General features: G+C 54.3%; 5 protein-coding genes across 5 annotated transcripts; 2 read left to right on the top strand and 3 right to left on the bottom strand.

Moving 5' to 3' along the window:
* Positions 1 to 1,169: 1,169 nt before the first annotated feature.
* On the top strand, positions 1,170 to 2,465 carry PG994_014816 (uncharacterized protein; the record flags this gene model as incomplete). The annotated part of the gene is made up of 4 exons (XM_066866225.1): positions 1,170 to 1,430; positions 1,502 to 1,748; positions 1,859 to 2,310; positions 2,376 to 2,465. 4 exons carry the CDS (start codon positions 1,170 to 1,172, stop codon positions 2,463 to 2,465), a joined length of 1,050 nt encoding a protein of 349 aa, XP_066707901.1.
* Positions 2,466 to 3,116: 651 nt separating this feature from the next.
* Positions 3,117 to 4,475, bottom strand: PG994_014815 (uncharacterized protein; the record flags this gene model as incomplete). The annotated part of the gene is made up of 1 exon (XM_066866224.1): positions 3,117 to 4,475. One exon carries the CDS (start codon positions 4,473 to 4,475, stop codon positions 3,117 to 3,119), a length of 1,359 nt encoding a protein of 452 aa, XP_066707900.1.
* Positions 4,476 to 7,889: 3,414 nt separating this feature from the next.
* Positions 7,890 to 9,860, top strand: PG994_014814 (uncharacterized protein; the record flags this gene model as incomplete). The annotated part of the gene is made up of 2 exons (XM_066866223.1): positions 7,890 to 9,538; positions 9,605 to 9,860. 2 exons carry the CDS (start codon positions 7,890 to 7,892, stop codon positions 9,858 to 9,860), a joined length of 1,905 nt encoding a protein of 634 aa, XP_066707899.1.
* A 671-nt stretch (positions 9,861 to 10,531) lies between these two features.
* On the bottom strand, positions 10,532 to 11,632 carry PG994_014813 (uncharacterized protein; the record flags this gene model as incomplete). The annotated part of the gene is made up of 1 exon (XM_066866222.1): positions 10,532 to 11,632. The coding sequence occupies one exon, from the start codon at positions 11,630 to 11,632 to the stop codon at positions 10,532 to 10,534; it is 1,101 nt and encodes a 366-aa protein (XP_066707898.1).
* Positions 11,633 to 12,258: 626 nt separating this feature from the next.
* Positions 12,259 to 12,786, bottom strand: PG994_014812 (uncharacterized protein; the record flags this gene model as incomplete). Its single annotated transcript, XM_066866221.1, has 1 exon — positions 12,259 to 12,786. One exon carries the CDS (start codon positions 12,784 to 12,786, stop codon positions 12,259 to 12,261), a length of 528 nt encoding a protein of 175 aa, XP_066707897.1.
* Positions 12,787 to 13,144: the final 358 nt, after the last annotated feature.

Below are 13,144 nucleotides of genomic sequence, written 5' to 3'. Positions count from 1 at the left end.
CTCACTCGTCGTTAATTAACCCTAGGCATACCCTCTCTCTCCACCCACCTATATCCATCAAGTAAGTTTACTGGCAAATGTAGACATCAAGTGTCTAGAAATGCATGTAAATACAGTTAATGTAAATCATGTGCCAGGTAAGAGAGGAGGCACGCGACCATGCACAGCTGTGTTGTGTTACCAAGCTTCGTGGCTGACACGTTGCCTTCTTCTCGAGACTTGGTATGAATTCGACAATGTCGGGTCCGTTGTTCGCGGCGCGTGTGGGTAAACTTTTGGCGCACCCACCGAGGCTAGTACTCCAATCCAGAATCTACATCTTCAGTCTTATCGTTGATTTGAGATGAGATTGCGACTGAGAATACCTAAGGTAGGTATGATGTCGATATCAAATGAGGCTGTACCCCACTGTCAACAAAACCGCACATGGAAAGACGGCAGAACCCTTGGCACTTGGCTGAAATAATTAGTGGATCCTATCCCTACAGGCTTGAGGCTGGAGATTTGACTGGAACTACAGTGCGTGGCCTGACCCCCATTGCCCCCTAAGCCCACCTGGCCTGGAAAAAAGGGCAGCCTAGCCGGTACGGCAGGGAGGAGTAGGGGCCTTGGGGGCCTTGCTCAACTGCTGTGCACCACCTCGCAGACGACGGAGCAGTTAATTAATCTGTCCGATAACCTAACCAATCCATCCATCTCATTTCGTTGATTGATTGATGACACGGTCCACCTTCAATTCTAACTCGACGTCGAGCTACCAAACCAGGGCTGGCTGAAAGGAGACCGTATCTACAGAACAATCTCACCCGCATCCCGAACAAGTAGGAAGAAGAAGAAGAAGAAGAAGAAGAAGAGAGGCTTGCCATCGACTTCGACTGCTCTGTCCCCTCTGATCCCTGGTTTGGCTTTCCCTGTCGAACCTTCGTCGTCGTGTCAATTGAATTTCGGCCTGGCGCTTCCCGATCCACAAAGAAACCATAGGCGCGACATTACTGGGGGGAAAAGAGAGGTTGTCCCAGTACACCCTCATCTCACACGAGTCGATTGCGACGCTCGCTTCCTCTCACCGGCACCGGCATTGGGTCACGCTTAACGCAACATCGCCCATCCCATCCTGACCATATACAATAATCTAATCCTACGTCCTGTGCTGATACACAACCTCCATAATGTCGTCCGGCTTGACCAGACGCCGCGGTGCGGGCGGCGGCCCGGCTGCGGGAGATGGCGAAGGCAGCAACGGCCCCAGTCGCAGTGCGTCGGCCACCAATGTTCGCGATGCCGCCCCGGAGACCAGCTACGAGTCGGGTGAGAATGGTCACAAGATCGCTTTCGACCCGCGCGATATCAGCGAGAGCGCCGAGCGAAGCAAGCAACCCAAGCTCACCCTGATGGAGGAGGTGATATTGCTGGGCCTGAAAGACAAACAGGTAACTAATGCCCTCCGATCGCACCTTTGCACACATCTCCCCCACCAGATGCTGATCCCATCCTCTTGCAGGGCTACCTTTCGTTCTGGAACGACAACATCAGCTATGCGCTTCGTGGCTGCATCGTCCTCGAGCTTGCCTTCCGTGGCCGTATCAGCATGCAGAAAGACCCCTCGAGGCGGCGGTTTCCCCTTGCCGACCGAGTTATCGAAGTTGTCGACGATACCCTTACTGGAGAAGTGCTCCTTGACGAGGCACTGAAGATGATGAAGGCCAGCGAGAAGATGAGCGTTAGCTCCTGGATCGATCTGATGAGTGGTATGTCTAAACCCTAGCACCGACAGACCCCATCCCCAAGGAACAAGGAAAATAGAATGGCCTTGACAACACACAAGAGCGGAGTTGAAGAAATGGCTAACCGCCCGCAGGCGAGACATGGAACCTGATGAAGATTGGCTACCAATTGAAGCAAGTTCGAGAGCGCCTCTGCAAAGGTCTGGTAGACAAGGGCATTCTGCGAACTGAGAAGCGCAACTTCTTACTCTTCGATATGGCCACACACCCAGTGGCCGATGGTGGCGCCAAGGAAGAAATCCGCCGGCGCGTTAGAAACGTGCTGACCCAACGTACCGTCGTCCTGCCCGCTTCGCAATTCCTGCCCGAGAACCTCGAGTTCCGTTACACACGAACGATCGCCATGGTCTGCGCTGCATATGCCGCGAATGTTTTGGAGAATGCATTGAGCACTCTTGGCCACGAAGCTCGGGAACGAGCCTTCACGCAGACGGACGAGATCCTGGCTGAATATAGCCAATGGCCTTTCGGCAAGAAGGCTGGCAGCCAAGGGATAGGAGCCAACATCCCGCAGATTATCGCCGAGGTAGGAGCCCCCCAAATATGTTGAGGCCTGCTGAGTATCATGCTAATCTAGATGCACCAATATAGGAGGGCAACAAGGCCAAGGATAAGGAACTTCAACTCGAAGTTGTCGCAGCTTGCCTGAGCGTCTTCACTCGCCTCGACTCCCTCTTGTAATGAATGGCCTTCGTACCCATTGATCGAACCCTTTAAAGACACCTGGGTTCTTTAGTTCTTCGGCAAGCACCGATAACGTTTCTCAACACAAATGAATGAATGCCATCTTCGTCAACTCCGGATTTCATGGAGAATTTCAGGAAAAAACAACAAATGAGCGAGTGGGATCAAGCATTTTGCGCCCAAGCCGCTTTTAGCTCTACGTGACAAGGATGGGTCTAGATACAAAACTTGGGGGCGCGGCAAGGAGGCGGCTGGGCGACTTATACAGCAAGTCTCGAATTGCCATGGGATTCGGGGCATCAACGGCACCTTTTGGACCAAGGAAAGGGCACGAAAAGTATATCCAAATTTCCGGTAGCAACGCGCAGCATGATAGATGCTGTTTGGTGTAAGGTGAAAGGTTGATGCGATTCTCTTCGGCCGTGTTATACTAGCTCAAGTCAAGCATTTTTCATTTTCTATTCTTACCATTTTTTTTTCGCAAGACGAATAATCAGTCCCTGGATTAGCACCAGGAGATAATTTCTTGCAGTCCCAGCTGCGTATGGCGGGAATGGCCTAGCGCCCCAAGTCTTACGAGTTTGAGATTGCATAGCGTCGAGGTCAGAGGCTTAGATGTGCTGCAATAAATATACACTAAAGGGTCCCTTATAATGCTCGGGGCCCTATTTTCCCTCGCCGCAACCTTTCCTTCCAGCCCCCTTTCTCGAATAGCCACATAGCCTCGACAGCAAAAGCATAGGCGCTTCGGTGGCCACGCCCCCTGCCGTCGCCAACCATGTTTCCGGCCGCGAAGTCGGCGGGATTCACGTTGGCCTCCTCGCGGATGCTCTCCATGACGCGGTTTTCCTGGACCGTGGCCCAAATACCCTCGGCGACGTCATCGCCGCCGAACTCGCCGCGCCCCAGCCGGAACAGGATGCGCCCCAGCGTCTGGTAGGCGATGCAGCGCTGGCCGGGCACGGCGCTGCGGGTGAGGCGGGCGAGCTCGCTCACAGTGTAGCCGGCGGCCTCGGGGGCCTCGCCGTGGTGGTGCAGGCCCTTGGTGACGGGGACGGCGCGGCTGATCCGCGGCGGCAGCAGGGTGCCGCGGAAGTCGAAGCGCAGCTGCGAGATGGGCAGCGACGACTGGCGCGGGTGGTACGGGCTGTCGAAGTCGGCGGGGGAGTTGGCCGTCGGGATCGGCGCCATCCAGGCCAGCTTGCTCGGGTCCGCCGGCAGGTTGGGGAAGTACTTGGTGTGCAGCGTCTCGAGGAAGTTGGGGTCGGCCGGGTCGAGGTCGGGCACTTGCGGGGGCTCGGGCCAGTGCGTTCGTCCGCCGTGCTGCGTGTCGTCTTCGTCTGCGGCGGAGGGAGCTGGTTGGGCCTGCTCGGCGGATGGGGGCGGCGCAGTGTCGTCTTCGTCGTCCTCGACGCTGGGCGTCTCGAATGTGACCTTTTTCTTCGGTGTTTTGGGTTCCCCTTCTGTTTCAGAGGCGCTCTTATCCTTATTCTGTGTATCTGTACCGTCACCCTGTGTTGCTAGCTGCTCGGCCAATTTGTCGTCCATAAAGGGCGAGGGCCCGTTATGCTCATCCAGGTTTGCCCTCTTGAGCAGCCTTTGAAGGAGAGACGAGTCCATGCCGTTGAACAGCTCTTGCCTTGCCGCTTCTATTTCCTCGGGTGACATGCTTGCCAGCCTCTGGCTATTTTCGCGATCTATGCTGCTCTTCTCGTCCGCTTGCGAACTCTGCTGTAGAGGGCCCGCACCGCCATCTCTTCTCAGTGCTGCGGTGTGTTCCTCGACTGTCGGATTAGGCTTCGAGGTCGAGTTCGGGGTCGGGGGCTGGGGCTGGGGCTTCACATCGTCCGCCGACGGCCCTTGGCGCTTCTGTTTAAAGGCTGATATCCGTGTGCGTTTCTTATGTTCGGGAAAGCCAGTGGCAGTCGACTTGGGTTGTGGAAAGCTCGGCGCTTGGGGAGAGCTTGTGTCCTTCTCCTTGATGTCGAAAATCATAAGAGAATTCATGATGGCAACTATAAATGAATCCGAGCCAGGAGAAAATAAGGCTCAGAGTGACAGGAATGGCTAGAACGAGGAGCTCTAATGCGATCTTGAGACGCAGCTATTGATGAGTTTATCTGTCTATTACTATGCGCATAACGCGACGGGATGATGATGCAAATCAGAGGTGGGTTGCAAAGAAGAATAGGTGGGGGTTGCCTTGTCGTCGGGAGAACTACCAATCAACTGCATACCGCATAAACATACTTGCAATTGCAAGGCATTCGATACCCCGTAATTTGCATCTGATTAGGTATACGAAAAGAAGGAAGGCAGTTAGCGAATTCCACTTTGTGCATTCTATTTCAGAAAGCAATGTATACTAGGTTCGTATGTATGTAGTCCATCCTGAAAAGTTTGAGCCTCTATTAAGCATAACGTACAATGTACTCCGTACTTTATCTGTATGAATAGAGCGGTGTCGCTGGCTAGGTAAAAAACGTCTAGCTGTGCATGAGCCCTAAAGCCTGTTGTAATCTAGAAGAGTGCCACTTTAGGTTAGCCTAAGCTGGGTCCGGGGCTTTTACCAGGAAATTACTAATACTTATCACTTTAACGGTAAGCAATAAGATCGAAGTGATACTATAAGGTCCTTAGCACCTAGAAGAGTTCAATGGATATATGCATGTTTATATCTAGGTCAGCTCAAGAGCCACGAGAGATGGGCTGTAAAAGACTAAAGAGAATAAACGTATTCAAGTAAGTTGGCTTGTAGTGAACACACTGAGCTGTTCCCGGAACCGACTGCGACCAGCCGAGAGGATGAACTAAGCCATATTTAGAACAATGCATTAGTGGGATGATCCACATCTCGGCACGACGACAACTGCCCCATGCACGGAGACGGGCGCGAGAAACATTGAACAGGTTTCGATATTAGCGCGGAGCCCACCACACGCTTAGCCCACCAATCAGCCGCCACCTACGCTACGTTCTACGTAGGGTTTCACTTTCAAGTTGATCGAATGGAGATTCGGGCTGAAACGCCAATCTTCGAAGGCTACTGGATCCAAAGATGCGGGCAGGACTTGATCTCATCACAATGCTTTATTGATGCATTCATTATTGAATGCATTATTGATACCCTGTGTCAATTTTGATTGCTGCGCTTGCACCAAATACGTCCCAAAGCTCTGGTGTGGAGCAGTTTTTGCTGATAGATATTGCTTTGACTACGAGTATGTACTCAAAAGCAGCAGGAACGCGCCACATTGTTTCAATACGGTCAATGTACAGTGTCAGCCATTTTGAGTAATTGAGCGACTGGACTGGACCATCTGCTGTGCCGGTACGGCTTTGGTGCTGCCCAATTTAGTAACCCACATCTGAAAGTTCGGGTGAAAAGTCAGACACCAACTGGGGCCGGGTCGCCTTGCTTACCTCATCACCTGATCGGCGCTCCGGACTATATACATGCGTATAGTCACACCGGTTCCTACGGACTATCACCATATCATGGCTTCCTGGTATTGGTTATGACTGCTCGGCAGTCAAAGTACAGTCAATCTCGGAAAGAGAGATAAAAGGACTTGAACGGCTGTCCCGAGTGTTCTTTCTGTGGTTACACCATCAGCAAGTCTGGGGAAAGGACCCCTGTTTCCGAGACCCACCCCTGTCCGATCCCATGCTGCGGCTATCGTGCGTTCGTGCTAGGTAGGCATCATTATATAATCAATCGATCAAAGCTGGGAGCCGGGCTGGGACCTGACGTGGTACGAGTGTACATGCCAGTGCCTTGTACCTCGCTCTCCCCTGCAAGGCCATGTTGCGGTATATGGCATATCGCCTTGAGAGAGAGGAATAGTCCGGACTAGATGCACTAGAGGGAAGACCCTATCAAAGAGACGCCAGAACCATAAACGACAGCAAGCATAACTGTACATGCTGTCAGTACCGTTTGTCTACCGGCCGGACCTATTTTCCCAATGAGGCCAGAGCGCAGAGAGTCAGTTGAGTCTGATGATCTCGCGCTCTCCCCTGCAGCTGATCTGGTTGGCTGCCAAGTGAGTGAGGGCTGTTACTGAGAGAGCGCCCTTCTGCCGAATCGCGAGTCCATTCATATTCGCTCCCAGAGTTGCATCTATCTACCCCTGGCCATCTGTTGGCGGTGGTGGTTTGGCTTGCCTCCCCCATTAACTCCGTCTCCTTCCTTGCCGACCGATGTGATTGATGAGGTGTCGTTGTATTGACGATGATTGTCCGTCCGCAGGCTTGCCTTCTCTCACCCCCTACCCCCCCCCCCCCTCCCCTCCTCCCCTTCTTACTCTCTCCTCTTCTTCTGCCTTTGGTGTTTTGGCCCAAAGCTCGGATCGTTGGCCCAGCCAACCATTCCCATTGTCCCCATTCCCATGTCCCTCTCCCATCCATCCCATGCCAACCTGTTTCCCTTGAACGTTTCTGCCCCCCAGCTTAGTCCGATCTTTAATTCGTTTTTTGATAATAAAATTTCCCTCGCAGCTCCCATGACAATTGTCAGATGGGTGGTCAAGGCCCCGGTTTTCCCTTTTCGCATTCAATTCTCTCTCTTCTGTCTGTCTGTCTCTTTTCTGCCGCCTTAACCTGGCAATTACTCGTTCCCAAAAAAAAAGGTAGCCATCCCCAACTCCCAATTCGCACCCAAATCTCCTCATTTCTTTCTTCACCTCTTCCCAACCAACAACCTCGCAAATCCGTGGTGTTGAGTACTTCAATCATCAAAACTCATCTTTCGCCCTGCACTATCCATTCGTTTTTTGACTGCATTTTCTTCGCAAGAAGTCGCTGCATACATTTCACCGGGTCTCAACCTCTCTACTGGACCTGCTGCATCGGCTTTCAAGGTCGGAATAGTCTGTTGCTGTCTTCTGGCACGGTTTCCAACTTCGCGACCTGAGGTTATTCTCACCTAGGGAGCCCCACAAGAAAGAGAGCGACTGAGCGGCTCGACCTTGCACAAGTCACGTTACTCTACCCCTACTAGGAGGTCGCCTCTAAACGCCGAATAGTCGACCGCCCCCAAAGCAGCTCAATCCAAACCCCGGGAGTAGTCCGGTTCGTCATAATCGTTGACAAGCTTATTGATTGGACGAGATCCAACCAACGAAGCTTACGCATAGTTGGATTGGCTTGTTGTACCATTCACGCCTGTGCATTCAATCTCCTCTATTGTCTCTATACTTGCCCCTGCTTATACAGAGCTCTCAATGCCGGACGGGATCCAGCATACCGGACTTTATTGATTTCCAATTTTTTTGTCTGCCTTGTGTTGTGTGATACTCAGGTACCTCTCTCGCCATCCACACCTTTACCCAAAGTACAATACTACACCCCGTCTTCGGAGGAGAGTGCAGATATACTGCTCTCTGCACTTACCTCATTTGAGGGCCTTCATCACACACAATGGCATCGTCGGCGGATATCCCGATGCGAGATAGCTCGTCGCCCGAGCTATCAGACCCTCCTTCCATACTTTCAGATAACTCTCCAACCAATTATGGAAACTCCAGAAACCGGCCTGGCGAGTTGGACGAGATAGTGGTCAACCAACGAGACTACCGGTACGATGGTTCAGGTCAACCTGTACTGACCAAAGACGGTCTACCTCGAAGAAAGCCTGGCCCTAAACCTGGGACCAAGTTAAAGCGCCTCTCAAATACCGACGGATCGCCAGGCGACGGCACCAAGGTGCGAAGACCCCGGAAATCCAAAGATCCCACTGCACCACCGAATGCCCGCAAGCGAAAGCTAGCATCCGCCGAGCCTGAGACCAAAGTTATCGAACCTCAGCCAGAGCATAGGGCTGTTACCATTGGCGCGTCTAGCACACCAGTACCCGCACGGCAATCGCAATTATCGGAGGTGGGAATCATGAACTTGAACAGACTAGAGCCTATGGCCCAGCCGAGCAGCATCTTCAAGCGCGAAGTTTCTAGCAACCAGCCTCGTGTCTCCAGCATGTCAAGTCTCCTCAACGACCCCGAACCACCGCCACGACCGAGTGCTCCTCTCGCGCGATCCAGCGGAACGAATTACGACCCTATCCGTTCGAACTACGATCCTGTCAGGGAAACCATGGTGACGCACAGCTTCTCCAGTAGTATGGGATCACCACGCGGCCCTGCAGCAAATATAGTCAATCGCGCCAGCGCGTCGCCCTCTATCGCCAGCTTGGTCGACCCCCCTCCTGCTCAGAACTTGATCTCGCCAGTTCCTTCGCGCAATACATTCGCGCAAAGTTCCTCTTCTCAACCCCCGCGTACGAAACAAGAGACGAACTCTGTACCGGTTTCTCCCAACCCTTTCCGGCAAGAGTTTGTGGCGCCTCCGGTCCCCAGGGCAGCTGCGCCTGAAGTAAAGAAATCGATCTCGGAAGTCAAGAAGTCAGCTCCCGCTGTAGTGTTGCCCTCTAAAGCAGGCATTGAGATTCGCCCAACTTCCATTACGACCATAGGTGCTGGATCCAAGCGTACGCCCCCGAAGAACCAGAGCGCTGCCTCGTCTTCTCCGAAAATGGGTGGCCAGAAAGAACCCGCGTTTGCTATGGGTGGAGGTGCGGAACGCTCGATCCTGGATTTCGGCAAGGCCGAACCCGGCCAGGAACTTACAACCCCTTCGATTTCTCTTCACATTCCTCTCGGGGGCGAAACCAACAAGTATGTCAACTTCATGAGATTGGCTGAGGAACGCTATGGGTGGGATGCTCTGCATCCACGACAAGCCGAACAGCGCGCCCGAAAAGCACGCATCGCTGCCGCGTCCGCTGCTTTGGCTCAGAATGACTCCAGTCGGGAGGGTGACGAAATGAGTGTCGACGAGTCGGAGAACGAAGACAGCAATGTTGATATGGGCGGTGTAAGTGGGCCAGACAAACCTGGTGAGGTCAAGAAGCGAAAAAAGCGACATTTTAAAGAGGACGAGTACGACAAGGACGATGACTTCGTCGATGATTCCGAGTTGCTTTGGGAGGAGCAGGCCGCTGCCAGTAGAGATGGGTTCTTTGTCTACTCCGGACCTCTGGTTCCCGAAGTCGAAAAACCGGAACCTGGACGGTATGTGCCTCCTTACATTGCGCCAAACCTCTTGTTTCAAATAAATTTACTAACTTGGTATTCTAGTGGCGACGGTGCACCCAAGAGAGGACGTGGCTCACGGGGCGGACGTGGCTCTGCTCGGGCCGCTGGTACTACTCGAGGACGCGGTGGTGGACCTGGTTCTCGGGGCGGCGCTGTACGGAAGCCTCGCATGACCAAGGCAGACAAAGCTCAATTGGACCGCGAGAAACTGGAGCGGGAGCAAGCCTTCCTGAAGTCGGGTAGCAACACTAACTACAACGTGCTGCATCCGACCAGCCCGCAGTTTGCTGGCTTATAGGACCTGGACGGGCGAATCATACCCAAACCTTCCTTGTTTGCTTCCTAGCAAGCTCGGGCCAAGCACTTGCCCGAATAATAGCTTTGTGAGGGTTGGGTTCATTATCAAGGAGGCATTACGCCACAAGCGTTGCTGATACTTGATATTGTGTATCATGGGCGATAGAGGCGATATTTTGGTGGCTTTTCTCATGTTAAAATCATATCGTTGCATGGAAGGGAAGGTGCACTACGGTGTTATCAGGAGTTTGGTTGATTCATGGCAGGTCTCGTTTCGATACCAATCTTGCCAAGGCTTCCGAGATCACGGATAGCATACTGGCGTCTAGGTAGACTGTCATCTCGCATGTCGCAGATGACGAAAGGCGGGAACAATCCTGTTTTCTGGGGTTTCTGTAGCCCAGTTTGTAGAGAACCAGCGCTTCTACTTCACTGCATTTGGTTCTTCAGCGCGCGCAATTTGCATGAAGATGTTTCTCGTGGTCGTTATCCTTGATTCAATGGGTTGCTCACCCGTCATTCCTGTATGTACATTTACTATTCATAATACACCTCAAGCAATACTGAGTATGGACTTTGTTCCCCCGGATAATCCTTTTTACACATTCTTATCGCCCCAGAAGACTGCCATGAAAGGCCAAGCACACCTGATGTACAAAGTTCAAGTGAGTTTCAGTTTGAGCTGTTTGTCCACTCTCCGAACTGCTTCACCGTCTCGAGCGCCGGAGTGCACTCGGCCCAAGCGTACCACGTCTGTCGGAAAGCGAGTATCATCTCCGCCTTGGACCCCCACGTATACGCTTGCGGCAGCGCGTGGGAGTACTCCTCCGGGTGTCCCAGGGCCGGCCAGTAGTGCTTGTTGTGGTGCTCCGTGAGCTGGTACGCCCGCGCGACCTGCTCGGTCACGTCCTTGATCAAGGGGGCGTAGTCGTCGCGGTCGACGACGTCGCGCCGCGCGAGCAGAATGTCGCCCAGGGCTTCCTCGCGCACCCACTCCATCTTCTCCTCGTAGCTCAGCTTCTGCCGTTCGGCGGCCTCGCCGCCTTCTGCCCCCTTGGCCTTCTTCTCCTTCTCCTTCTCCTCGACGTAGTGCGCCAGCGCCACCAGGTCCAGCATCAGGCGCGTCTTGAACAGCGTCATGGACGCGAGGAAACTGAGGTCCACGACCCGCTTGAGCGGCGCCGACACGTCCTCGAGCGCGTCCTCGCCCCGCAGGTCCAGAAACGGCCGCGACATGTCGGCCCAGTCGTAGTCGGCGGCCGTGCCGCGGACGGCGTACCACTTGAGGAAGTCGAAGGCCTCCTGATCCCGGCCCAGGCGCAGGTACAGCACGGGCACCTGGCTCCGCACGCCCAGGTTGTCGCCGCGGCACAGCCGCAGCATCTCGCGCGCCGTCGCCAGCGCCGCCTCGACGGCCTCGCCCGTGCGGATGTTCAGGCACGCCGTCATGCGGTCGTGCAGGCTCTGCATGTAGGGCCGCGTCGCGGGGAACTCGCCCCAGAACCGGCCGGCGCCGTGCGCGAAGACGTCGGCGGGCGCGAGGTCGTCGCCCGGCCGCGCGCGCAGCTCCGCTTCGGCGGCGGCGGCGGCGGCCCGCGTCTGCTTCACGATGGTGCAGGACGTCTTGTGGGTGGGCCGATGCCTGCGCTGGTGCTCCGGCCCGCAGTAGTGCACCAAGAGGCAGGCGCCGCATTTGAAGAGGTCATTGCCGTGCCGGTGGCAGTCGGGCTGGGCGCAGGCCTGGAAGATGAGGCCGAGATTCATTCGATTCATCTTGCTTTATCTCCCGTTTCTTTTCGGGTCCGGGGTATTTTCTGGGGGTCGGTCGTCGTTCTTGGCAGATTGCCTATGTTCTGGCATTCTACCGTTCGATTAACACGTCTTGGATGGCTCGAGGACAACTTAAACCCGGTTTCATCGAGGCATGTTCCTTGTTTCAGGAGGTCTTGCTGGACAGGGGATCGTGGCCCTTGCTGACGGACTGGCAGCAGCTGGCGATGCCGTGTCAGCGATAAAGTGACAGTGGCAAAACATCTGCGCCGTACCAAGTGCAGGTAACGAATTCCTGCTTCAACAGGGATTGAAATTGACTCGAACAGTCGATATCTTGCTACCTGGTCATGAGATGTAAAGATGGTAGCAAAAACATGATTCTTATTTTTATTTATCTCTTTTGGGAGAAATCCATGTCCCACATGACCTCCGCCGCATTCGCGCTTCGCGCCCGAACATCTCAATCCCGATTGACGGCTACGACCGGCTGCGGCGATGCGCTGACAAGATTACGGACATTCATCGGGTTTCTCCGAGTGGGCATATTTTCTCTTGGCGGAATGCGTCTGATTTGTTTATCATTTATTTCCCTTTCGGAATCTATCTTCTAACAGCCATCAACCAGCTTACAAGCATGGCCAATCCATCTCAATGGGCTCCAAGTCACCCGGTCCGCGGAAGTCCTGCTCCAGCTCGGCCTGCTCGACGAGCATGGTGCGGTCGGTCTGGCAGCCCAGCTGGGCGAGCTGGCGCCAGCGTGCGAGGTCCTCGGGGTTGCGCTTGTCGCCGTGGGCGTCGACGCTCTTCTCCCAGTGGCCCTTGGAGAAGCCGATCATGGTGGAGATGCGCTTCTGCGTGATGTCGTAGACCATGCTGACGAGCGTGCCCGTCTCCTCGAGCCAGCTGCACTGCCACAGCTCGCCGGGCCGCACGCACTGGTACGTCACGGCCTGGTAGTTCTTGCGGCCGGCCATGGGCCCGCCGTGGATGGCATACACGATCCGGTCCTCGTTGAAGAACCACATCTCGTACCGCCACGTCTCGGGCTTGCCCGAGTCGGTCTCGGAGGCCGGCACCGCGTACGAGTAGAGCAGGTGGCGGTCCCGGATGTCCTCGTCGAAGGACGCCGTCGACACGTTTCCGACGAGAGGCATGGTGTTGTAGTGATTGGGTGTTTGTTTTGGTAGGTAGTGAGTTGTAATGAGGCGAGAAGATGATGTGTTTTCTCTGGCCTTGGGTATCAACGGAGTTCAAGTATGGTCTCCTCACAGTAGGTATCTGTTTATGCGACTCAATCGTATCCTCTATAAGTACTTACTCAGGGGCACCCAACGCTCTTAAGTGTCTTTTCAACCCACTAGAGCTCTCGTGATGTCATGGCCAATGCGCCATATCTAGTCACATTGTCGGCGCGACGTACCACGTCAGGTTGACGAGCAGGACTACTACCAAAGAGCCGGACGGCGTCGCCAGGCAGTGTCTTCTACCTCGGTAGAATTCTACCTCGGTAGA

Source organism: Apiospora phragmitis (genome assembly GCF_038363925.1).
Source record: "Apiospora phragmitis strain CBS 135458 chromosome Unknown utg000014l:1.0-1827420.0:1.0-1829600.0, whole genome shotgun sequence".
Lineage (NCBI taxonomy): Eukaryota > Fungi > Ascomycota > Sordariomycetes > Amphisphaeriales > Apiosporaceae > Apiospora > Apiospora phragmitis.
Note: the sequence above shows the minus strand (reverse complement) of the source record. Positions and strands in the feature narration are given on the sequence as shown.